Raw genomic sequence first — 19,895 nt, forward strand, 5'->3', positions numbered from 1 at the left:
TTAATTTCTTCTTCTTCTTCTTTTTTTTTTTTTTTGTTTTTGAGTGCAGGCGAGTTGGGAGGGGGGTAGAGGGAGGGAGAATCTTAAGCAGGCTCCACGCCCAGTGTGGAGCACAACTCTGGACTCCATCCCACAACCCTGAGATGATGACCTGAGCTAAAATCAAGAGTTGGACACTTTTTAAAAAAATTAATTTGTTTTATTATGCTCAGTTAGCCAGCATACAGTACATCATTAGTTTTTGATGTAGTGTCCAACAATTCATTAGTTGTGTATCACACCCAGTGCTCATCATAACACGTGGACACTTAACTGACTGAATCACCCAGGCGTCCCTTTCCTTATTTATTTTTAAGCTCTCCCCCAAACATGGGGCTCGAACTCACGACCTTGAGATGAAGAGTTGTACCCTCTACTGAGTGAGCCAGCCAGGCGCCCCTTTTTTGGGGGGTGGAGGGCAGAATGTGTTTTACTTTTGGCTGGCTGGGAGATCGTTGTGTCTCTTGTGAGCCTAACCATGCAGGATGGGCCTTCTGGGGGAGTTGATAATTAACTGGGGGGTAGGAGAGGGGCTGTGAAAAGTGCTTGTTCATTCAGAAACTTCTGGCACTTCATTGCTGTTGGAATGAGCCATTTTGTTGGAATGCTGTTTCCTTTGGTTCTGATAAGGATCGTCCAGCAATCTGTGTGTTTCACTAATGGCACTGTTTTCCAGGCCTCTTCAAACACTGGGTTCGTTTTAGTCTTAGAACCTGATTCTCCGAGGGCTCAGCCAGGCTGAAAGTATGAAAGTACTCGAGCCAGCCTTGCATGGGCAGGTGGGCCATACCTGGGTCAGGCAGGTTCAGTTAGAGCGGAGAGTCAGGCCTCAATCAGTGGTGCTCCAAAGAGGGCAAAGGGTGGTGTCCTTTGACGCCTGGCGCCTCCTCTTCTGGAAGTAGGGGCTCATGTGGTTTCGTGGTACCTTCTTCACAGTGACTCAGGACTGAGCGCTTTCTGAGATTAGGATCACAAGACAGCGTGGAGAAGGCAGTGATTGATTTTATCCATCCTGATAGCAAGAGTGGCTTAGAGACTGTGGAGGACCAGGACTGTAGCCCCCGGGGCAGCATATCAGCAGGATGCTGGAGAGGGCGCTGACTTTAGCGGAGTCCGGGGCCTTGCGAGGCTGGGGGCTGACCTTCGGATCGCCTGAGCCTTACGCTCAGCCCAGCTGCCCCGGTCCTCTGAGAACATCTGTGCACGTCAGGTACCAAAAAGTCGCGTATCGCAAATACTGAAAATGTAGTCTGGACTCCCTCGGTTTTTAATTAATTTCACTTTAAGGTCGAAACAAACCAAACTTCTCATATTAAATCTCAAACTGTTGCTTTTGGGGGCTTTCCCTCGGGCCTTCTGGGGAGCAGGCAGTCAACACATTGTGACTTCTTTTCTACACAGTGAGAATAAACTCCGCTTTCCCTCGGGTTCACCATCTCGAACCGGAACATTTCCCGCACTGAAGGTTTTAGTCCTTAACCGAACAGGAATAACATGGGCAGAGGTAATCCTGTTTCTTTGGTTTATTACCCAGAAATAAGAAATTTGAAATTCTTGGCTTAATAGGGAACGGAAGCACAACTGTGGCCTCGCTTTAATCATCCTATTATCCAAATAGTAGGATTCTTTAAACTGCCTCACAGAAAGGAGTCGCAGAATCATAGTAAAGTAGAATTTTATATTTTGGGAGTCGGGATTCTCTCTCAGCTCCTTCTGGATTGTTCTGGTGTCTTTCTGGACGGTGGCACTCCGTGGTGGTATGCAGTTAACATATGCCAAACTTAAAGAGCCCTCGACTTAGCTGTTGATGGAGCTTTCCCGCAAGTGCTCTGAGGCAGAGCTGCTGGAAGATTCTCACATCCTTTCCTCCTTTAAAGTTTGGCTCCTGGAATCCACTGCTCATTGTATACAGTTAGGTTTAAGAGTGGACTTGTGGGTCCTTCATCCAGTAGCGTTTGGAACTTATATCTGGCACTGCTATTTTCTATCAGAGCTGGACTGACCTCACACGCCCAGAATATTCCATTTTCACACCAAGCACAGATAAGTACCTCCCCAGCAAAGCCCTTTGTCTGTGGAAGGCCACTGAGGCACCGCCCTTAGAGACCAGTCACCTTCCCTGGTGCGCGTGTGTCCTAGGGCTCCCTCCTTGGCGATGGGCTTAGATCTAGCACGAGAACAGGCAGGCGCATAGACATGCCGGTGCTAGAGATGGTGGTCCACGTGAGAACACGTAGGAACAGTTGCTGGGAAACACCGTCTGATGAGTGTATTCTTTACACACCCGGGTTGGCATTGAGAACTGAGCAATGGTGTTTATCATCAAGTTCCTTCCTTTGGTGAAGCAAACTGTGTCACAGAATAAGCGTGTGCGCAGTGCCCGTCTGCAGGGCCGCTTTACAGGTGCCCCGTGCAGTTCAGGACATCCCCGGAGGACGCATTCACAGCCACCAGAGTGCCGACTGTATACACTCCCATGTCATTGAAACCCTTTGTCACCTGCCCACCAGCACTCCCGGCCTGAGTTAGAGTCCGTGATGAAACGTCCATAGTGCGTTTTATTTCTAAAACAGTAACTGAGCTGAACTAAAGTGGAGGTTGTAGTAATTAACACGGGAAGAAGCATGCAAGAGACACTGCTTCGGCCTGAACTCAGTTTCTCTCCTAGGTGCTCCGATGTGCCTCTGGGTGGCCGGTCCTTGAGGAGCTGTACCTCGAGTCTAACGATCTTTTCATTTCAGAAAGGTACCAAGGGTTTACTTAACGTTCGTGTGTCGCCATCTAGTCTGAATACATGAACGGTCTCCGTGATGCCGCACGCTAATTTTTTAAAGGATTTGCCAGTAAGAATTAGAAACATGCTTATTCTTCACAGAGTAGGACGCCAACTGATTATTGGTTCTAACTAAGGAAAAGCCCATCAGAGTGAGAGCCTTGAGTTAAATATATTTGAAGACAAGAATTTTATTAGTTTCACAGAACATTTTTAACTTCTGTTTCTAAATGGAGGTTCTGTAGGAAATGCTTTGTAAGGATCAAATAATGCATTTTAGTTATTTTATTATTTTTTATTTTTATTTTATTTTATATTTTATAAAATATATAAAATATATTTTATTATTTTTTCAAATAATGCATTTTAGTTAGCAGTATCTGCTTAAGGTTGATGTACCAACGTATATGTAAAAGCTTGTTGTCCTTCAGTAAATTAAATGTTGTCTTTCTCTTTTGTTACTAAATTATTACGTAGAATTAAACGTAGGCAAATTTACAACAAAATCTCATTGAACGGATTCAAGTTAATAAGATTTTACTATATGGAATGATTTATTATACAGGCAAATGCAGGTGTCTTTGTTTTTATTTTTAAAGATTTTACTTATTTATGAGAGAGGGAGAGAAGGCGAGAGAGCGAGCGAGTGGAGGAGGAACAGAGGGAGAGGGACAAGCAGACTCTGCACTGAGCATGGAGCCCCATTTGGGGCTCAGTCTCACAACCCCGAGATCATGACCTGAGCCAAAAGCAGGAGGTGGACGCTCAACCAGCCGAGCCACCCAGATGCCCCTGCAGCTGTTTTTAAATTACACTTATTTTGAGATAATTTGAGATTCCCCTGCAGTTATCAGAAAGAATACCCAGAGATGCCCTGTACCCATGAGCCAGGTCCCGCCCTCGGGAACATCTGGCAGAGCTGCGGGACGGTATCACCGCCAGGGTCCTGGCGTCGGTCCCGTGCAGATACAGAACGTCTCCATCACCACTAGGGCCCCTCGTGTTTCCCCTGTGCGGCGCTACCCACCTGCCGCCCGCCCCTCCCTCTCCTTTACCCTAAAGGCAGGTATTTTAAGGCCGTATCTTTGAAAACAAGAGATTAAATTCATGTTGAAATGCTTTTATTTTCCATACAGGCCAGCTGATGTTCTACAGACAGTCAAGTTATTAGACCTTTCCTCTAATCAATTAATTGATGAAAATCAGCTGTTTCTAATAGCCTACCTGCCCAGGTAATTTTCTCCTAAAATGCCGGTTGCAATAGCGCTTAGGAAATTTTTAGTGACTGGATCATATGCGATATTTGCTTTCTCAGTGGAAATGTGATGATGATGATGGAATTCACCAACTGAGTAATCCCCATGGGGAAACTTTTATTTGAATTTATGTGGAGAATGTTCTTGTGAACCACATACACCGTAGTCTACATCTGTACTAGGTAACTGAAGAATGAATAATTTGGCCCTGGTGCTAATGTCAAAAGTCTTCATTCATTAACCTTTGGGAAGTTAGACCATGTCTCTTTCGTCTCTGAGACCCACGAGCACGTGGCACAGCCGTGGGCACCAGGAACGGGTAGGCGACTGCACAGTCCTCAGAACACATTCTCGAGTCCACTCCGTGTGCCCTAAACTGCCCTTTGTGGTTTCTAAGTGTTTCACATGGCATGAGAACCTAGGGCGTGGGGGAGAAATTACAGATGTAGTCTGGTTGATAGCCTATAGCATTTTCTATTGTGCTTTGTAATCAAATTTAACATTTTAAATTTCAGATTAGAACAACTAATCCTTTCTGACATTGGAATTTCTACTATACATTTTCCGGATGCTGGAACTGGTATATAAGATCATTAACTCCTCTGCCCTGCCCAGTACCTCATACTTGAGCTATTTCTTTCACTTCTGCTGTGTAACTTCATTCTCCTTTTTTCTAGGGCACAAAACAGCCATGTTTCCTTCCTTGCAATACCTCGTAGTTAATGACAATCAGATATCACAAGTAAGAGCTGCTTGTACGTACGCAGACTGTGCGCACCGCGCGAGCCCTCATTTCCACTGCCATGAGGACTTTCTCGGTTCCTTCTATTACAAAATATTTTTTATTTTAAGAATATTCCTTATTAAGTGAATTTTAACTCCAGTATAGTTAATGTGCAGCATTCTGTTAGTTTCAGGTGTACAGTGTAGCGAGTCAGCAACTCCATACGTTACTCAGGGCTCATCACCATAAATGTACCCATGATCCCCCCCGTTTCTCCCAGCCACCTCCCCTCTGGTGACCATCTCTTTGTTCTCTATAGTTAAGAAGAGTCTGGTGTTTTTTGTCTCTCTTTGGTTTTCTTTGTTTCTTATGTTCCACACGAGTGAAATCATGTGATACCTGTCTCTCTCTGACTTATTACGCTTACCATTATACTCTCTGGCTCCATCCATGTTGTTGCAAATGGCAAGACTTCATTCTTTTTGATGGCTGAGTCATAGTCCATTGTGCGTATACAGCACATCTTCAGTCATCAGTCAGTGGACGCTTGGGCTGCTTCCATGGCTTGGCTGTTGTAAATACTGCTGCAGTAAACATAGGGGTGCGTGTGTCCCAAAGTTAGTGGATTTTTTGGGTAAAGACCCAGTAGTGTGATTACTGGATGATAGGGTAGTTCTATTTTTAGCTTTTTCAGGAACCTCCATACCATTTTCCACGGTGGCTGCACCAGTTTGCATTCCCACCAACAGTGCACAAGTGTCCCCTTTCTCCACATCCTCGCCAGCACCTGTTGTTTCTTGTGTTGTTGGTTCTAGCCATTCTGACAGGTGTGACGTGATGTCTCATTGTGGTTTTGATTTGCGTTTCCCTGATGATGAGTGATGTTGAGCATCTTTCCATGTGTGTGTTGGCCATCTGGGTGTCTTCTTTGGAGAAATGTCTATTCATGTCTTCTGCCCATTTTTCATCGAATTAGTTGTTTTTTGGGTGTTGAGTTTGATAAGTTCCTTATACATTTTGGATACTAACTCTTTATTGGATATGTCATTTGCAAATATCTTCTCCCATTCTGTAAGTTGCCTTTTAATTTTGTTGATGGTTTCCTTCGCTGTGCAGAAGCTTTTTATTTTGATGTAGTAAGAAATATTTTAAATTGAAAGAGAAATGCTTTTTCTCAGAAAACCCAAAAGGATTAAGAAAGAAATCAGTTTGAGTCACACAGGGGCAGACTGGCATTTTACAGGGCGCGGTTCTAGAGTGACCGTGCGTGGTCTTCCTAGTGGGTGCTCGGGGCATGAGGACAGTCCCGTGCCTCGGGCTGGAGCCTAGGGGCTTTTGCCTGTCTGTTGGTAGTTCAAATATGCTAAGAAATTAGCCTGAAATGTGCTTATTTTCACGTATTCTCTCTTGCCGGGTTTCAGTGGTCATTTATCAATGAGCTGGATAAGTTACCGAGTCTGCAGGCTCTGTCCTGCATCCGAAACCCCCTGACAGAGGGCAGCAAGGAGGCACAGACCACGCGGCAGCTCATTATCGCCAGAATCGGGCAGTTGAAGACCCTGAACAAATGCGAGGTGAGTGCTGGTCTCAGGGCCGATGCTCGTTAGAGTAGGAAACAAATGATCAAAAAGTGTAAAAAGTTGGAGTGTCGTAAAGGGTATCAGTGTAGTTTCCCTCCGGATGGTCAAATAGCACCCTTGCGCGTGACTCAGTGATGGTTCTTCCAGGCTCCTCGGGAGGTGGCGTGGATGAGCTGAGGACAGAAGCCGGTGCCCAGCTGCCCCCTTGAGGGGGGCGAGGAGTAGCCGGCACTCGCTCCCTTGGCTTGGGGGATTATAGGCAGAAAGAAGACAGAACCACAGAGCTCATCCTCTTCTTCTCAGCTGCTCTTCTCACAAAATTGCCACGGCAGTGCCTTGCCAGCACCCATGTGCTGCTCGCCTAGAATAATCTGCCCCCAGGGGGTGGGGGGCACCTGCGGGCCAACCTCCCGGGGGTGCCCGAGACCCCTGCCGCGGGCCAGACGCCGGCGTGTGGACAGATACTCTCGTGCAGAAAACAGGAGACTGAAATTCTGATTCTCTTCTTCAGTAAACTCCTGAGTTCTGTCCCTGTTAGGAAAGGTAGAAACGTAAGCGTCGCCCCTCTCCAGGTGATGATTCTCCACGGTGAGCAGCGTGGGAAGGGCAGGGTACGACGCACACTCGTTAGACAGCTGCTTGAACAGACCTGTTTTTACCCCTTCACATAGATTCTGCCGGAGGAGAGGCGCGGGGCCGAGCTTGACTACCGGAAGGCGTTCGGGAACGAATGGAAGGCGGCGGGCGGCCATCAGGATCCCGACAAGAACCGACCCCATGAGCGGTTTCTCGCGGCGCATCCCAGATACCAGCTGCTGTGCCTCAGTACGTGCGTGCGTGCGGCTCGCAGGCCTCCCCGTGCTGCCCCTGCAGCTCCAGCCGCTCCGTGCCCTTGCTTGTCTCCCTCGGGCGCTTTGGGGTCCCCTGAGCGGACCGTTGGTGTGATCTGGGGCCGCGTCCGCAAGTTGGGAGCAAGACTCACTCTGCTGCCTTTAGGGAACAGAAGTCAGCAGCCTCCAGCAGAGGGAACCTGGGGAGTCCGTGGGTTCCTGGAAGGGGGAGATTGGCATTGAGGGGTGGGAGGAGAGCAGCTCTGAGGGGAAGGTCTCCCCTGTCTGGTGTGTTCGCTGGGCTTCCCGCTGCGGGAGGTAGGACTCCTCCTCCTTTGGGGGGGCCAGAACCTGGGGATTTTAAACATGAGGGGCCTGTTAGGGTAGAACCCAGGCCCTGGTGTTTCTGAAGCCCCCCAGGTAGTTCGCTGCCCAGGGAGGTGCAGACGAGCGCGGCCTTTCTCCTCCGCTGCTCCAGCGGCGCCCCCCAGCCCGTCCCCAGCCCTGTCCCCAGCCCTGTCCCCCGCCCCAGCTCGGGCACTCGCTCTGCTCGGGGCCTCTTTACCTTCCTTACCTTCCCCGGCCTGGGTCCTCAGGCCCTGAAGCCACCGCTTCGTGATTCTCTGTCCCTGACGTACTCTTCATTTTGTTTTAACTTCATTATTATTCCAAATTTCACTTTTTTTTTATGATTTTTTATTATGTTAGTCACCATACAGTACATCCCCGGTTTCCGATGTAAGGCTCGATGATTCATTAGTTGTGTATAACACCCAGTGCGCCATGCAATATGTGCCCTCCTTACCAAATTTCACTTTTATGTGATTTTCTTTTTCTTTTCTTTTTTTTTTTTTTTTTTAACATATTTCCTAATGCAAGAAGCTCACTGCATAAATGCTTCAGGCTGGAACATTATCTTTGAGGAAGAAAAGCTGCCTGTGGGAATTGCTTTCAAATCACTTCATTAGCTGGCCCAATTTCCTGGCCACTGTAGGTGAATTCTGTAACCCCCTCCCCCCCACCCCGGGGAGGGGGAGGGGAAGGGAAGGCTCTCACGCAGCCCCGCAGATCGGGCCCAGGGCGGATCGGGCCCAGGGTGGATCGGGCTCAGGGCGTCCCGCTAAGGAGACAAAAAGCACAGCTCCCTGGGAGGTATTTACAGAATTGCAGTCGCTGGTTGGCCTGGCAGGAGTCAGAGTAGGGGAGGCCTGCTCTCCCGTGTCCTTCTCTCGAGGCTGCTTTTCCAGGCGGGGGATGGCACTGAGCTCCCGGCCTGGTGTGGCGCCGTCCGGCTGCCACCCGAAGGTGTCCTGTGGGTTGTGTCCCAGCTGGTACCAGGGTTCTCACAGGACCCCGAAAGCGAGGGAACGGTTTGCAAAGGCGAAACTCCGAGGAAGTGTCTTAAGTACCCGAAGGCCCGGCCTCATCTTGCGGGTTGGGAGGCTCGACATGGCTGACTCGGAGGCGCAGCTGGCAGAGCCCATGCGTGGAAGCAGTTGCCGGGCCTCCGTCCTAAAGACAAACAAGTAGACCAGTAACCGAGTAACAGGGAGCAGATCCCAGGTTAGCGGAGCAGCGGCTGCGCGGGGTGGGCCGATCCTTTCAGCGCCTGTGTTTCCTTCCTTGGGCCTTGGGCCGCTCATCGTCCCTGCTTGCGTCTTCTCACAGAGTACGGCGCGCCTGAGGACGGGGAGCTCAAACTGCACCAGCCGTTCCTGCTCAAGAACCAGCTCCTGAGTAAGAAGCCCACACTCGAAAGCAGCTTCCTCGTGTTTGCGTCCTTAGGCGCCGAAACAGGGGGGCGCCCGTAGGGCTGGCCGGGCTCTCTTCAGGAAGCACCGAGAGCACTCCCACTTGGAGAGAAGGGAGTTCGCAGACAGCTGAATCCTCACAGCGAACGTCTTAGCAGCTCCGTGCTTGCAGCTCAGTGGCGTGTGTTATAAATGGGGGAGCGTGCGAGAAGTGGATGGACTTGTGACGTTTCTTACACTGGGACACCCAGCTGCCCTGTCGGGAGAGGAGTCGGGGGGAGAAGGGGAGGCGCTAGATGTTGGTCCAGCGCTTTGGGTTGTTGTTCATTCTGTGAAGAACTAATAGAAGGAATATTCAGCATCAGTAGGACCTGCTCTTGACTAGGATCCGAGCCTGGCGGTCCGAGCAGCCGGATCGTGGGGCAGCTGTGATTAACGTGTGTGCAGTTCAGATGCTTATTACAGTAGCTCTCAGTCTTTTGCCTTTTTTTTTCTTTCAAGCACTGAAGATAAAATATCCTAATCAAGTTGACCAGAAAGTCCTAGAGAAACAACTGCCAGGTAAGAAAAACAGGCCTTTTGCCTCCTCACACTTAGGAATCACTGGCCTAGGTACGAGTTGGCTGGAAGGAAACTGTCTACAAGTGTGGACTTCTGGAGCTTAAATGTTTTCGCTCATCTTTTATGATCTAAAATACAGTCCCTCATTATTCCCCTCAAAAGCTCAAGTGTCCCGTACGCACATCAGCTTGTCTGGGAAAGGCTTGTTAAACTGGAAGCATCTTTAGCTGACGGCGTGAGCACTGGAGCGGCGTGGCCTTTCCCGAGCCCACCGCTGTTTAGTTCCCAAACTGTGGCTCTGGTCCTGGGCTTGAGGTCTGTCTTACTGTCCCTTTGCAAAACCGGAAACGTGTCCTGGTGAGCTGAACTGTGAAATATGTGGACATTTGTGACTTTTCACACACCTTAACAGTTAGGAGCCCCTATAGAAAGTTCTTGGATGTGGTGTCTGAATGGACACACTGAAAGGTTTTCTTCAGAAAAATGACTTCAGAATTCTGTCTAAACATCACTGTTACTGGAACTGAATTAGTTTCATTCTGAAAATACTTTTGTGTCAACAAACTAGATTGAGCTAACGTACCTTAAACCTAGAATTACGGTCTCTGTTTCGAGTGTCCTGTGAATTATCAGAGGAAGCCTGATTCACGGCTGGAGTGGTATGGACAGGGTAGGTGAGAGCAGCGAGGCTCTGAGGAAGAGGTGAAATGTCTGTCACCCTAAGGAGCTCTCGTACAATATTTTCCTTTGCTTGTCAGTGCAGTAAATTCACATTTTAAAATTTCTACTTGTAGCACTTGTAGTGGCAAATTTCACCACCATGTAAATGCTTACAGTGGGGAGGAAAGGGCCGACTAAACCCTGGCAGGGCCGTGCCGCGGCGTCGGGTGGCATGAGCGAGCAGCAGGAGCGTGGGGCCGCACTGTCCAGTATGGCTGCCGCGGGGGGCAAGTTAAGGAATTTCAATTTAACTTGAAAGAAAAAAACCTCAATCCTAAGTCGTCCTGACCCCGTCGCACTTCAGGTGCTGGCTGGCCGCATGGAGGGAGGACTGGACTGGATGAGAAAGCAGCACGTGTGGTCAGTACGTTATGAAACCCACCCACCTGACAGAACCGGAGAAAAGCCTGGAACTGTACAGCTCTGTTAAACTTTCAACGCTGGTCCTAGGGAGGCACAAGCCATCTCTACATTTTCTGAACGTTAAGACAATCTTATGTTACATTTACGTTAGAAATGGTAATGTTCTTTAGAGCATTATGTGCAAATTGCCACCTTTTCTGTAGACACAGTGGGAGTAGGCAGAGTTCTTATTGGAATTGTCGTATGACCAAACTTTTTGTTTCTGATATGACTTAGGAACGTGTCCTTTCCCGTAGCCACGTGGGAGTTAAACCATCACTAACCACCCTCTGAACAGTGAAAGCTGGTCCTCCGAAATCTTTCTAACAGCACAAGATTATCTAAACCTACTCACACATAAAAGAAAAAGTTACTTGAATTGTGTCAATTACGTGTTTATGTTCAACACATAAACAAGGCCAGTTTTTATTCTAAAATAAAGATAACATTTATTATCACAAGTTGCATAAAAACACAGACAGCTTTTACAAAAATCATTTTGATAGAAAAATATTTGAATACACGTGGTATTTGTAGGAACACCGTACTGTTGCTGTGCCTCCAGCTAAAGCGTCAAAGAAACTCTATTTCTCATCATCAGAATATCCAGTATTTACCACAACCCATCTTTGGAAAGAAGTCCGTAGCGTTTTCTGAACAAACCAAAGCATCTGCTCGTGAAGCAGGTCCCCGAGCGGGGCGAGCGCGGTCACGCGTCGTGATCCGCACAGAGCGGGCGCACTCACAGGGAGCCCTCGGGCCACCGGTCCCTCCCTCGCTCGACACAGGGGGAAACCAAGGCAGAGCGATGGAGAGGCGCCCTCTGACGCCTGCGCCCCCACTCCAGCATTCTCTCCGCCATCCATAAGTGAGTCATCACAGAGGTTTAGAAAGTGAATGATTTTACTCATTTACTCTGTGCAGAGATGATTTCTGGTTTATTCAGATGAAGAAGGAAATATTAAAACCACTGAAATGGCATGAAAACCCATTGTCAAAGGGCACTTAGGTCGAATGTTGACTCCATTTTGCACAGCTTCCCGCATCGAGTCAGTGGTGTGGAACCGGCTCTCCCCGTCCACGGGGTAGGGGAGCCTTTCCCTAAGGATTCCCGCGGGGAAACGGATCCCGTGAATCACTGCGACTATGGTCTTGTTATGTGAGCTAGTTTTACACGTAACTGTCATTCAGAGACTGAGGGTGTTTTTTTCTTTGACAGACTCCATGACAATTCAGAAGGTAAAGGGACTGCTGGCCCGTCTTCTCAAAGTTCCTGTGTCAGAACTTCTGCTGTCCTATGAAAGCCCCAAAGTAAGTTGTCTGGCAGAACACAGAGTCCAGCTTAGGTCCCCCCAGTGTGACATGCTGTGAGCTAGGGCGCCACGTGACGTGGACTGCTTCTAAATGGGAAACGTACGCCTCTGGGAGGGGGCACAAGTATTAAGGTGGATGTCTTTATCACCCCAACCCTTTGTTCTGTTTGTAGATGCCTGGCAGAGAGATCGAACTAGAAAATGACCAGCAGTCATTACAGTTTTATTCTGTGGAAAGTGGAGATTGCCTGTTGGTGCGATGGTAACAGCTAAGAAAGTTTGGGGACTACACTCGGGGGGTGGGGGGGTCATCACCGGAAATATAGGATTTATTAGAACAACTCTGTCAGAAAAAAAGAGGTTTTACAACTTGCCCTAAGTATAGAAAACGTGGTATTTTTCACTGGGAAGAGACCATTTCTAGGCTTGTATATAACAGCAGTAATAAAGGCTTTGCACCTACTAATGATTTTCTGATTTTATTTCATATTTATAGTTTGTGACTACACATTTCAATGTGTGGAGATTTAAATATTAAATAGAACGTAGCTAATGAAATCTGAACATAGTTAATGTCGGTCACAGGACCAGTTTTAATGGAATTCTATGGATACTACTGGCTTAAAAGGTTACCAAAATGATTTGGATGGTCATTTTGGGAAATGTCCCTTAAACTTAGGGAGGCACCGCTCTTCTATGTGTAATGTATATGCTATGATCTCTTCCCTCCATTACACTGTTTTTAGAGTATTTACGAAAATTCATGACATGCTTTTCCCTACAGCTGTACCTAAGCTGGGCATATAGTCTTCTACAGAAGATTTCCATCTCTGATCGGACTTCACTAATATTAGGTAAACATCATTAGGCAATGACAGGAGGAAAGAAAAATTCATTCTTTCAAAGTGTCCACTATTCAGCAGTATCCTTCCCTACATCACTAAAGCCCTGAGAAGTATTTGATTTACAGCCACAGAATTTTAGCCTTTTTTTTTTTTGATAGTACTAGACTGTGACCTTCAGGATGCATGTTAAATGGCAAAAGAAAACTGGAATTAGCCCACTTACCAAGGGAACTTTAAAACCAAGGTTCAGAACTGAAGAATTATATGGGTTCCTTTTCCATCCCCAAACTTTGGTTTAAGTGACCACACGGCATTCTGAGTTGTTTGGCCCTTAATTATCCTAATTATGCCTTACAAAGCTCTTCTGTAATCCAGCTTGGATTTCACATTCTTAGTTACTGAAGATTTCTGAATGAGGCCAATTTTAACCAAAAGTGATAGGTAATGAATTATAAACTAGAAATGATGATACATCAGGTTTTAGAAACTTTTTTTTGTTTTATAAAACAATTCGGTGTTTTTCAAATGGTCTTCCAATATAGAAATAAAATTTTTGTTATGTACAGTATCAGCTGATTTTTAAAAAGAAAATTTTGTGCAAACATTTAGAAATATCACATTGGTTTCAGGTAAAAAGTGCCAAGCTAAACTATCCTGAAAGACTACATCACCTACGGCCCAACCGTGGGCTCTCCTCAGACTTACACTCAGCTTCTCCCTCGCATACCCTCCTCCTCCAGCACGGCGAATTAAAGTCCTGCTGCTTCGCACTGACAAGGATCCCCGCACAGTTCCTTCAGCTTCCACAGCTGTGTCAGTTCCTGGGGCGAATACTGCGGGGAGGACAGCATTCCCGTCTCACACGTCTTCTCACACAGCCACAGGCCGTCCTGGCGAGAAACAAAACAAAAGGGAACTTGGGAGCCGTGGAACTGAGGCTGTGGGTTCTGGGGAGGTGGCAAGGATTCCAGGCACCCGTGTGTTTGTGGGTGACCCGCCCACATGGTGGGAAGGGCGACAGGCAGCAGAGGGAGTTCTGTGGCTGGGAAGCGCACACGGGGAGTTCCCTGCGGCTGGGAGAGAAGGTGGCTGTAAACCATGTGAGTAAGGGCGGCTGTCGGACGGGGCCTTATCATATGCTGGGGGCCGTACCAAGTATTAGCTCGTTCTCCAGAAACCCTGTGCAGTAGGAATCCTTTCCCTTTTACAAACGAGAAGCTGAGTGAAGTGCCTTGCCCCAGGTCGCAGTGAAGTTCATAAAGGGAAGCCGAGGTGGGGGGTGAACACGAGGGACTAAAACGGACTCAGCCTGAGTCTCGAGCACCAGCCTGCTGCCTGCGATACAGAATACGGAGCCAGAGAAGCCCGTCCTCTGAGAACGTAAAGATGCTGGGTACAGTCAAAAGCATCTTGTTAAAGCATGGCTGAACTGGTGGCAAAGGAGAAGAAACTGGAGAAAAGGAGCCAGAGTCAGCATGTGCCCTGAAGGCTCTGCTGGGTTTGAAAAGGCCATGTCCAGGGAGAGGAGACTCAGAGCCAGGGGCCCTGAGGGGCCAGACCTGGGAGACAGAGAGGGAGGGAGAAAGAGACTGTGTGTGTGTAATTTAGAAAACAGAAGCTGCGTCTCAGCCCTGACCCTGGGTGGCACGGAAAGGGGGCTGCCCTGCGCATCTGGAACCCCAGCCTGCACGTTGCTGGGTATACAGCAGGAGTCCCGTTCATCAGCAATGCAGTCAGAGACGGTAAGGCCCTGCGGTGCTAGGCAGAAACAACATCAATCCTCTTTGTAAGAATGCATTTTAAATACCTCCATTTCCAAGGAACATGAGGCCACACACACAAGTCTCTCAACACAGCAGGACACAAGCTCATGAGCAATGGTGTGCAGACACACCAGCTACACGGTCAGACTGACAAACACTACAGCTATCAACCATCAGACACACGAAATTATCGTCAGTGTTCAAGTCAAAGCTGGGACTTCAACAGGACGCAGGACTGTCACGGCTGACCCAGTAGATGTGGGTTTATTCCTGTTCACCCCTGAAGTGAGGGGGCCCTGCTCTGGGCCCAGGCACCGTGCAGAGTTCCTGCCCCAGCAGGCCCGGCATGTTCCTCTGCCCCCTGTACCTTCTGTGGCCAACGTGGAATTTGGAAGAATCCAAAATTCAACAGAAGGCTCTGGGGCGAAGCCCAGCTTCGTGCCTGCTCTCTTCCCAGGACCCCTATTTCCCATTTCCGGTCTCTTGCAGATTCATTTTTTTCTTTCCCTGGCTCAGCGGTCAGTGTATTTTCAAAAACATGTTCCAGTATTTTATCCAGTGTTTTATTTGCATCAGTCAGAGGGACTAAAGGGTCCCTTGGACCATCATGCTGCTGGAAACTTCAGCTGGCTAATTCCTTAAGTTTTTTTTTTTTTTTTAAAGTAATCTCTGTGCCCCATGTGAGCCTCAAACTCATGACCTCCAGATCAAGAGTCACGTGCTCTACTGACTGAGCCAGCCAGGTGCCCAATTCCTTACTTTTTAAAGCTACAAAGAATTTCTAATCAAATGTATAAAAACCTAATTCTTCTCTGTGGGTAGGAAAACTTCCATCCAAACCATTTCTTTTTGGTTTAAACTCAGAAAAACACTGTATGAGAACCTAGGTGGACTATCGTGAATTAAATCAAGAGATCAAGAGCACAGCTCTGATGCCAGACCTTCAATTCACTGTGTGCCCAACGTGTGACCCAGAAACCTCAGCTCCTCACGTCCTCAGAACCCAGGGCCAGCCCCCCTCCGGCTCGCTTACCTGGTATCGCGTAGGTCCTATGGCTGCCATCCAAATGCCCATGCTTACGTCTTCACCCTGTACGCGCCCCGTGAAGTTTAAACGCAGAAGTTTAAATGCCGTATCATCTCTAAACACGATGCCACACATTCCCGTAAGAAGTCCTCCTTCCACTTCTTCGTTTTGTAATTATTCTACCAGGAAACGCCAAGCCTGTATTAAACTTGTATACAGAGTAAAAGCTAGTGGCCAGTAACACCCACCATGATGAAATGTCTAGACACAAGACAGCAAGTGGCCAGTCAGCCCTTCTCAGGGGCCTTACACCTCCAGCACCGGCTGTATGAACGATACAGTGGATCCAATCGCTAGGCGGGCTGTTTAGGGACACGGTCACCAGAATCAACAAAAAGAAAGCCCTTGCTTTACAGTCTTCCTTCTTGTGATTGTCAAGCTTTTTGTCTGAAAACCTAACAAGTAGGCTCAAAAAAAGATTTAGGAGTACAATTTAGAGCCAGGATTTGGAGGCGAGGACTGGGTCCCTGACCTCTGAGGCGACTCTTCTGCAGAGAGGAGAGCATGCCTTCCCCCCAGTTACGCTGGCTCTGTGCTCAGAGATGGAATACGGGCTGGATGAGACTTGGTGTGAAGAGTATACAGTCAGGTCGGAAATCTGGAATTACCTGATAGGTCTTTAGTCTGCCCGCGTTGCTGGCGAGCCAGTGGACGATGTCCCTGGAGATGACGTAGCCCGAGCCGCAGGCAAAGGCTGGGTAGGCGGGACTGGGGTACTCCAGCTCCTGCCACTTGCCGGTTCGGTCCACTGCCCAATTCAGTCTGAAACTGAGAGTCAAAAAAAAGTTGGCCTCTTCATGTCAGTGGAACGGACATCCTACCACTATGAAGCTGGACCCCTTTACGACCGTTACAAAGGACTAAGCTGTAAAAGCAAGGAAAGCATGAACATTTTTTTTAGTCTAAAGAAAAGCTTTATTTATCCCGGGGGTGTGTTACATTTAAGACTGGTGCATCAAACTCTCTAAGTTACACTGTGGACTTTCTGAAAGTACCGGAGCAGCGTGTGTACATCTGCTAAAGAAGATCCTGAATCATACTGTATCCCTGAAGAAACAGCCAAGTTTCAGAAACGTGTTAGAACCTTCTTCTAACATATCACGGATAGCAGCTTCTCCTCTGAGTACCGCTCCTTTCTAGGCCACGACGATGAAAGCCACATCGTCTTCCCCTCCTTCGTTACCTTAGCCTGAGGTTCCCATTTTACCGATTTCCCTCTAACTGTAGCTTAATGACGTCCAGTAACCCCAGGTTTCCTATCTCAGCCACACTTTGCTTGTGAAAAACAGCTTGTGTGTTTTGTTCTAAATTAATTCCTTTTAATCAGGTACATGAAGCCAAAGGGCTAACAAGGTTTAACTTACTTTCCCCACCAAAAATTAGGCCCATCCAGATTCTTGTGGGCAATCCTATTAAACACAGCTTCTAAGTCTATGTAGCAGTCGTCATCTGTCTTTAGCAGTAAGTCAAAGCTGGTGGTTTCCACAGTCCTGTTGGCAAAACGGAATACGAGAGTCAGTGCGTCCATACCAGGAAAGGAAGCGACGCCGACGCGTGACATCGCTACTATTTTACCGAAGAACCGTCCCTGTACGACCTGCGCATTTTTTCAGTTTCTTTTTCCTTCGAGGTTGGGAACATGTGCTCAGAACACTGGGGCTTCCAACGGCAAGCCTCAGTAGTAAGTGGCGTAACGCAGAGGAGCAACGAGCGGATTTTAAAGGGCGCAGAAGAAAAAGAACACACTAAAAAAAAGACCTGGCTGAAGTGGACCCTGTGAGCAAACGCACGGTTCTGTGACATTGTTCCTGTCAGGCTGCCAAACACGCGGACCTTGTCGCTTGTGCTCTCAGCGGGGGCCCAGGGTGCAGGGACAGGCGCGCCCCCGGCTCGCGCGGAGCACTGCTCTGCCAGCTGCTCTATTCGGTGCCCCGAGTTAGTCTCCACTCAGATAGTTGATGGTTTTTAAAACACAGTTCCCCTCAGAAATGATTCCCAGCAATTAAACTCTTATAAATGACCTTTAGGAAGGCCCAGGAGGGTGACTTCATTTACCTAGACATGTAAGGGCGAGTAGAGACAAAACTGACTCCATTTCACACTGCCAATCTCTGTCTGTCTTTGATTAAAAAAAAAACAAAACCCAGAGTCTTGTTAGGGAACCAAATGACAGAAATCTGAATGAAAGAAATCTGGAGAAAGTGTTTTTTGGTCAAAGGAACGGTGAACTTAACAGCAGGTCCACACCAAAGTGCACGACCCCGTGCTTCTAAAGTTTATTTCTAATTAACAGCACAGGAGCACATAATAGTTGCTAATCGGGAGGAACTTTGTGATAAAGGACACTGTGGTCACTAAGGAATCACCTGAAGAAAGAATGACTGACACAGCTTTCATTAAGCATGCAGGGCGGACAGGCAGCACGGGACGGGGGGAGCAGGTCCCCAAGCCCGTCACCGGTGATTCAGGTGGAGATGATGGCCTGAGACAGACCGTGGCAGTGATGACTGAGATCTCAAGAGATGTGCAAGGAGTACAGGAGAGAAGACTTAAGCTGAAGGTAACAGCTAAACTACGCTGAACTTCCACAAGCGGGATTCAGCTCCCTAGAGAAAGTCCTAGAACTCCACAATCCAGATTTCCAGCTTCCCGGACCCCCATTCCCACCCTTCACCTCTTTCCGCTCTTGCCTTGGCCCCCTTACAACAAGGACCCCTCCCACGGGCCCTGAGCTAAAGAAAGTTCTTTTTCTCAGTACAGTTGTCCAAACATAACCCTGGTATTCTAGACACACCCCAATTTCCAACTCTCTTCTATCTGCCCTCTAGCCACAGGGTGACTCCAAAATTATATTAACTTGCCCTCGCTAAGAAACATGACCTTCCATAAATGAATCAGGACTCTATCCAACCACCCTGCCCAGGACAACAGAGAAGAGAGAGGGACAGGCTTGGGGGCTCACCAAGAAACAAGCTCCCTGATCCAGTTTTAAAAGAGACGGATGTGGAAACACTCTAGGTTTAGGCTAGACAGAGACAGTTCGGGTTAGTTCTAGGGTGGACAGCGTCACAGGGCTCAACAGCAAGTAAGCGGGCCCCAGAGTAACTAATCATGTTAACTGTATATATAAATAATAGTAGCTGTTATTACCGCTGCTGCCATTAATAGTATAAAAGGCAGGAATTACAACCCAGGTTGAAGAATTACGAAGGGTTGAGGAAGTTATGGGGCTCCAAAGGTTGTTGGATTTCATCTTACAGAAAAGTTTTGGAATTAGGGCAAATTAGGTTCTTAAATGTGTGGAGAAGAGGATGGAAACAGAATGTGGATGTTTGGCTGAACAGAATTCAGATCAGTAACCTGGGTTGGAGGGAACTATACAGGGGGGCACGTAGGTCGGTAGGTGTGATCACAAGTGAAAACGGGCCACTTTCAAGCTCATTGATTTTCATCTGACGTTGGCTTAAGGCAAACAAGACAATGACTCACAGGACTCTGACTCAGAGAATGGAACCACCAAACTGAAATCAACTTTGCCCTGTTTTTTGATAAAGATCATTCACATCATGGAGCTGCTCATCTGAACGAGAAAGCAGAATTTTGAAAGGTCAGTCCTCACAAAGAACCAGGATACAATGATCACATCCCAGTTGTTCAGGGGTTCTGGGGTTGGTTTTTAAATAAAATGCAGGGGTTTAATGCTGATAAATTGTTTCTACATCCAAAGAACAGTAAGACAAATTCTACCTACCCCACATTTTTACCACTTACCATCTGTAGAAGTTCAGTAATTTCGCAGGAACGTTTCGGTAAGTGTCGACGACATCCACAAAAACAATGTCGTCATAGAGGCTGCTTTCCTCCCTCAGTAAGGCGTCTTCCCTGTGGAGATGACTTAGATGGTCGAGAAGTCTTCGAGGGCGAGAATGAAGGTTTTGTAAGAGTGCATCACCTTCTACAAAGGAGAAGTTGAGAGATGGAGAAAAATGCTGCTGTAAGACCCAGCACGTGAAATGTTCTGCACGCTCGCTCTCTCCCCCCGAGGAACCGAACGGAAAGCAGCCGGGAGGCACCCGAGCTGGGCACCAGGCCCTCCCTCACCCCGCCGGGATCCACGACTGCTCTCCTTGGACAGCAGTCCAGCGGTGGCCCGTCAGGCTGTGGGGGGCAGCAGGTCCGCTCCCGGACCCCTCCCTGGACGCCGTATCTCACGTGCTCACAAGGACGTGCCTCGCAGCCCTGTTTGTAACC

At 48.0% G+C, this 19,895-nt stretch overlaps 2 protein-coding genes across 5 annotated transcripts in view; one reads left to right on the top strand and one right to left on the bottom strand.

The window, feature by feature from the left end:
• The window catches only part of TBCE (tubulin folding cofactor E), a 75,757-nt gene extending 63,342 nt beyond the window's left edge, over positions 1–12,415 (top strand). For all 3 annotated transcript variants that reach the window (XM_048218964.2, XM_057308419.1, XM_057308420.1), the window contains 11 exons: positions 1,441–1,543; positions 2,708–2,784; positions 3,949–4,044; positions 4,584–4,648; positions 4,746–4,810; positions 6,214–6,366; positions 7,044–7,197; positions 8,871–8,939; positions 9,455–9,514; positions 11,856–11,947; positions 12,123–12,415. In XM_048218964.2, coding sequence (XP_048074921.1) covers positions 1,441–1,543; positions 2,708–2,784; positions 3,949–4,044; positions 4,584–4,648; positions 4,746–4,810; positions 6,214–6,366; positions 7,044–7,197; positions 8,871–8,939; positions 9,455–9,514; positions 11,856–11,947; positions 12,123–12,215 — 1,027 coding nt within the window. In that variant the 3' untranslated portion in view covers positions 12,216–12,415. The remainder of the gene's footprint in view (positions 1–1,440; positions 1,544–2,707; positions 2,785–3,948; positions 4,045–4,583; positions 4,649–4,745; positions 4,811–6,213; positions 6,367–7,043; positions 7,198–8,870; positions 8,940–9,454; positions 9,515–11,855; positions 11,948–12,122) is intronic.
• The window catches only part of B3GALNT2 (beta-1,3-N-acetylgalactosaminyltransferase 2), a 62,429-nt gene continuing 53,593 nt past the window's right edge, over positions 11,060–19,895 (bottom strand). For both annotated transcript variants that reach the window (XM_026504131.4, XM_044386042.3), the window contains 5 exons: positions 19,416–19,599; positions 17,009–17,134; positions 16,253–16,412; positions 15,591–15,647; positions 11,060–13,684 (listed from right to left, as the gene is read on the bottom strand). In XM_026504131.4, the coding sequence (XP_026359916.2) occupies positions 13,544–13,684; positions 15,591–15,647; positions 16,253–16,412; positions 17,009–17,134; positions 19,416–19,599 (668 nt within the window). In that variant the 3' untranslated portion in view covers positions 11,060–13,543. The remainder of the gene's footprint in view (positions 13,685–15,590; positions 15,648–16,252; positions 16,413–17,008; positions 17,135–19,415; positions 19,600–19,895) is intronic.

The sequence above is a fragment of the Ursus arctos genome, unplaced genomic scaffold (assembly GCF_023065955.2).
Source record: "Ursus arctos isolate Adak ecotype North America unplaced genomic scaffold, UrsArc2.0 scaffold_7, whole genome shotgun sequence".
Classification (NCBI taxonomy): domain Eukaryota; kingdom Metazoa; phylum Chordata; class Mammalia; order Carnivora; family Ursidae; genus Ursus; species Ursus arctos.